At 49.8% G+C, this 5565-nt stretch overlaps 1 protein-coding gene across 1 annotated transcript; it reads right to left on the bottom strand.

Moving 5' to 3' along the window:
- Positions 1–4429: 4429 nt before the first annotated feature.
- On the bottom strand, positions 4430–5278 carry LACBIDRAFT_317298 (uncharacterized protein; the record flags this gene model as incomplete). The annotated part of the gene is made up of 4 exons (XM_001878823.1): positions 4430–4517; positions 4568–4619; positions 4676–5210; positions 5276–5278. 4 exons carry the CDS (start codon positions 5276–5278, stop codon positions 4430–4432), a joined length of 678 nt encoding a protein of 225 aa, XP_001878858.1.
- Between the last annotated feature and the right edge of the window lie 287 nt (positions 5279–5565).

Raw genomic sequence — 5565 nt, 5'->3', positions numbered from 1 at the left:
TAATCCCCACTGCCGGATGTATGTTGCGGTGCATCGTTTCCCATTCCAACGCGCTACGCGCAAATCATGCTCGACCGCACAAACGCGATGGCCTCTTGAAGGCGAGAACGCGATGGGAGCTGGGCTTCACGTGGCATAGCGTTGAGCGCGTTGCCTGGAGGGGGTTGGCCGCAGCAAGAGGGGGTCGAGAGATGGAGGCGAGAGGAATGGGATGGAAGTCAGGGTAGAAGGGCTTTGGAAGAAAATGATTTCTCACGGAAAACAGAATCCGGTGACAGGCGCAATTTATCGAATTTAACATTCAGTGGCTTAAATCGAGTGAAATAATTGTACTTATTGCAACTTTTGCTGTCTCTTGGCTGCAATTGGGCTGCAACTTGGCTGTCTCCAATATCCACACACACCGAGGCGGTCTTCGTTCTGACAACTACTAGGGCGGGCGCATGTCCCGCCTCACCCACCAAGCCTCAAAGCTTCAAGCTTCAAGTGCAGCAGTGTCGATGTAATCACCAGTTCGCCCTTTCTATGCTGGAAACACTGGACCCACCCTTTTGTCCTTTCATTGTCGCCACTAACGCCGCCAAAGCTGAGGAAGTCGGGGTGGGAAACACGCTTCAGCCGAGGACACACTTCTTTTCACCTTTCTACCATTGACACAGTCGAGGTCATCGAGAAAGTACCCGGTAATTAAACACGAGTTCGATGCGGTTGTCGTGTTTGTCTTGAATCTACTTCCCCAGTCTTACCATTTATGAATCAATGATTTTCAGAGGCGCTGGTGGCGCGGGGTTATGCGCAGCCTTTCGTTTCACTGAGGCTGGTTTTGAACTGCTTGTATCATCAAGCTGTTCCCCGTCAGAAGTCACACTGTCGCTGCTCAGGTGCGTTGAACAACCTTTCTTGGCCCCGCTGTATGGTTAAATTTATGTAGGGTGGTATAAATGTTGCTCTTGGGGCATGTTCTATTTATTTCTGCAAGTCTTTCATCTGATTTGCGTTATGTAGAGCGACCGAAGATAATTGGCACTGGCATATGTATGATACTGTCGGTGCCACACCACATATCACCTGCCAAGCTCCGTCGTCTGACGTTTCTCCCTGCTACAGATCGAGGGACCCGACTGGCTTGGTGACGGAGTCGCAACCCACTACATGTGTAGAGAAGCTCCGAGTGTCACAAAGGTTCGCTCTCAGCCATCATTTTCCCAGACCCTCAATCGACTGAATTTCGCCCGTGCAGGCTGAACACTATGGAGTGCCTTTCTCGCGCACACCAGAGGGCAAAATTTACCAACGCGCCTTTGGTGGACAATCTTTGAAATTTGGAAAGGGAGGCCAGGCCTACCGTTGCGCAGCTGCCGCTGACCGTACTGGCCATGCCCTCCTACACACGCTCTACAGCCAATCTCTGCGTCACAACACCAACTTCTTCATCAAGCACTTTGCCCTCGACTTGATCATGCAAGACGGCGAGTGCGTGGGTGTCATTGCTCTGAACACCAAAGACGGCACCTCCGTCGTTTCCGCTCACACAAGACCGTCCTGGCGACGGGCGGTTACGGGCGAACGTACTTCAGCTGCACGAGCACCCACCCTTGCTCTGGAGATGGAAATGCCATGGTCGTGCGTGCCGGACTTCCCCTTCAGGATCTGAAATTCGTTCAGTTCCATCCTACGGGTATTTATGGTGCCGGGCCTCAGAAGGTAAACATACTTACAAGCCATCGACAACTGTGTTTGGCTGACATTCTGGTTTTAGGTTCTCGAGGTGAAGGAGGGTATCTCCTGAAATCTGAGGGTAAACGGTTCATGGAACGATAGGCGCCTACCGCGAAAGATCTTGCTTCACGTGATGTCGTTCCCCCTTCCATGACAATTGAAATTCGCGAAGGTCGTGGTGTTGGTCCGGAAAAGGATCACATCTACCTACAACTGAGCCACCTGCCTGCTGAAGGCCTCCATGAACGACTGCCCGGTATCTGAAACTGCTGCCATCTTCTCTGGTGTCGACGTCACCAAGGAGCCTATCCCGGTTCTGCCCACCGTGCACTACAATAGTATGGATCCTTCTCTCGATAAATGGAATCGTTTCTGATGATTCTTTTCTTTCAGTGGGTGGTATCCCTACCAAATACACCGGCGAGGTCCTCACCGTTGACAAGGATGGCAATGACTAGATCATCCCTGGTTTATACGCCGCCGGAGCAGCCGCTTGTGTGTCCGTGCACGGTGCCAACCGTCTTGGTGCAAACTTGCTGCTCGATATCGTCGTGTTCGGCCGTGCTGTCGCCCACCATATCCGAGACACACTGACACCTGGCAAGCCGCACAAGGCGATCCCTGAGGAGGCTGGCATTGAGAGCATTGAGTTCCTGGACAAGATTAGGTATGCTTCCGCTGTGAGCTTCTTCAAATGTAGCTAACGAACGGTTTCATTAGCCGTTCTGACAGCTCAGAGCCAACTGCCAAGATTCGTCTTGACATGCAAAAGGCCATGCAGACCGATGCTGCTGTCTTCAGGACCCAAAAAACTCTCGACGAAGGTGTCGAGAAGGTTCGCTCCATCTATAAGAACTTTGATAACGTCGGTATCAAGGACAGGAGCATGATTCAAAACTCGTGAGCTTCGTCCCGTTGAATCATTTTTGCCGAGTTTGATTGGGTAGGATGTGATGTAGGGATCTCGTGGAGACGCTTGAACTGCGCAATATCCTCCAGTGCGCCATCCAGACAATCACCTCTGCTGCTGCCCGTAAAGAGTCTCGTGGTGTTCATGCTCGTGAAGATTTCCCGGACGTGCGTTCTTTCTCCCTTCATTTCCTTGTAGATTGTGACGAACTCATGTCTCTCAAACAAAACAGCCTGACGACGAGAACTGGATGAATCATACCCTTTCATTCCAACACGATGTCAACTCCCCCGATGTCGAGCTGAAGTACCGCAAGGTTATTGACACGACGCTCGATGAGGTCGAGTGCAAGCCTGTGCCTCCGTTCAAACGTGTGTATTAGAATTTAGACGACAACGGCGTTGGATGGTCGGCCTTGGCGGTTGGGCTGTAAAGCACCTGTTGATTACATCGAAGCAAATACGACGTGGCTGCGATGTGAGCTAATGGGTTGTGGCTAGCCATTGGGGTAGCAGTACATATCAGGGGAATAGAAAACAATCACGACTGACGGGGGACGTAAGCATCGGTTGGAGGTTGGGTCATTTTGTCCAACGCCCGCAACCCATGTCATTAGAATACTATGATTCGAAGTCATAACGGTACGCGAGTCATTGTAACAACGAGGAAAGTTTGCACAACGAGAAAGGCAAGCTAGCTTGAGAAGCAAGAGGGAAAAACTGTAATGTTAATAGAGTCCTACTCCGGAAATATTGCAGAGCTTGCGATGTCGCGACAGGGACGACTTGACGCCAAAGACGCTGGGACACAGCCAACATGGGTATTGGGTGGAAGGAAGATGTATATCATGATGATCTTTCGAAACGTGGAATCATTAGCGACTTAAGGAGGAAATGCATAGACGCAGGTGAATACATACTGATAATGTTATGCTTCGACCAGAAAGTGTCTCCACAGAGGGAACATGTAAACCTTCCTGGTCTCCTGCGTCGCATCTCATTGGCTTTCCGGATCTTTACCGATGAAACCGACTTCTGGGGGACCGATGACGGCACTGTGGGATCACCAAACCAACACGGAACAGCAGAGGAGGATGAAGCAGCGGCTACAGTGTCATACATAGGATCCTTTCTTTCATCTTCGAAGGAGCTTCGGAAGGAGCTGAAAGTTGGTGCATGGCTCGGGAGAAAATTCCAAGGGAGGTGAGCCTCGTTTTTAACCTGATTTTCCATACCTAAAACACGCAAATTTGGCTCCGCAGACGGTGGACTGTACACTCCGAAAGGAGTGAGTGCAATAAGAGAGAGACGGAAATGATCAGGTGCATACGAATACTAGCTTCGCAAATGATCAAAACTCACTTGTCTCCAAGCGAGAATAGTCCGGAACAAGATTAAGATAGAAAGTATGAGCTACAAATCATTTCGCAAATAATCAAAACTCACAGTACGATTCAAAGGGTGAGCGAAGCTCCTCCTCAAATGTTAAGGCAGGATCAGCTGCAACAAGAAAAAGACAGGAATGATCAACTATACAAGAATGCCAGCTTCGCAAATAATCAGACTCACGTTGCCAAGCGCTGCCCAACATCTGGATGTTGAGTATTTGGTTCTCTGGTATCGCATTGCCCCAGTCTGCGTCAGATTCCCAGCGAGGACGGAACAGCCCGGAGCTTTCAATACCATGGAAGGCAGCCGGCTCCTCAAAGGATGGCGCGAGATAAATGGATGGATTGTCTGCAACAATTGAACAAGAATGTGATAAAAGTATGAGCTACAAAGTGTTTTCTCACAGTACGAGTCAGGGGGTGAGCGACGACCGAACAACCCAGGACTTTCCATCCCAAGAACACGCAAATTTAGCTCCCCATACGGTGGGCTGTACGCTCCTAAAGGGGTGACTGGAACAAGAAAGAGACAGAGATGATGAGGTACATACGAATACCAGCTTCGCAAATGATCAAACTCACCTGCCGTCAAGGGAGAATCGTCTGCAACAAGCATGAGATAGAAAGTATGAGTTACAAATGATTTGATCCAAACTCACTGTCATAATAAGAGGAAGACGATTTAGGCGTATAACTCCTGATGGCCGGTGTCGGTATATTTATTGTTTGCGGAGGCTGTCGCCAACGATTAGTAGTAGAACTCGGAGGCACCGCATTGCTAGGATGTTGGACAAGCTGGCCACATATTGTGCAAATCTCGCTTTGACTGGGGTATTGGTGAGCAACAACAACACTTCTTGACACATCTGCTGCGAGGGTTATTTCCTCGCGAAGATATCCAGGACAACGATGGGAAATCCGTTTATGACCTAACACTGTAATACGACGCAGGGGAGAGTCTGCTGATGATGCCGAAACGCAGTCCAGGTAGTCCTCAAAACGGCGCACTATGGACTCAAGGCTTCTATTGTTTGCACTCTTGTCAAGTTGCCACCGCACCTCACGCCGAGGAGTTCTATGAGCTGTTCGCACTTCTGTCGGGCTCGAAACGTCCCCATCGACGTTTAAGTGGCCTTTCCGATTGCTTTGAACGACACTTGAGTAAATTTCGACGAAGTCGTCGGCGTGTTCCCGCTCTGGAGAATCGTCTGTCATTGAATTTCAGCGGCTGTAAAAAAACTTGAAAATAAATGTGATACCATAGAGGATGGAGTTGACCTCCAAAAACAGCTGGAGTGGGCGAAGATGCCTTTTCTCAGCAATGGATAGGTCTTTCTGTCTTAGAAGGAGCACGAACTTTCTGACAGAGCGCGCTCAACATTTCGGTCCCAGCCCGGTGGTCTTCTGGATGGTAAGCCGGTTGGGGTCCACGAGCAGAGGTATCCGACAAGTGAATCGAAAGAACTGGCTCATCGCTGCCACCAGCAAAGATGTCGAAGTACTGATCCTCGAAAGTAAGAATCTTCTCAGTGCGCAACGCTAACCTTAT

This window comes from Laccaria bicolor, genomic scaffold (assembly GCF_000143565.1).
Source record: "Laccaria bicolor S238N-H82 LACBIscaffold_7 genomic scaffold, whole genome shotgun sequence".
NCBI lineage: Eukaryota > Fungi > Basidiomycota > Agaricomycetes > Agaricales > Hydnangiaceae > Laccaria > Laccaria bicolor.
This window is presented reverse-complemented; position numbering and strand designations above follow the sequence as displayed.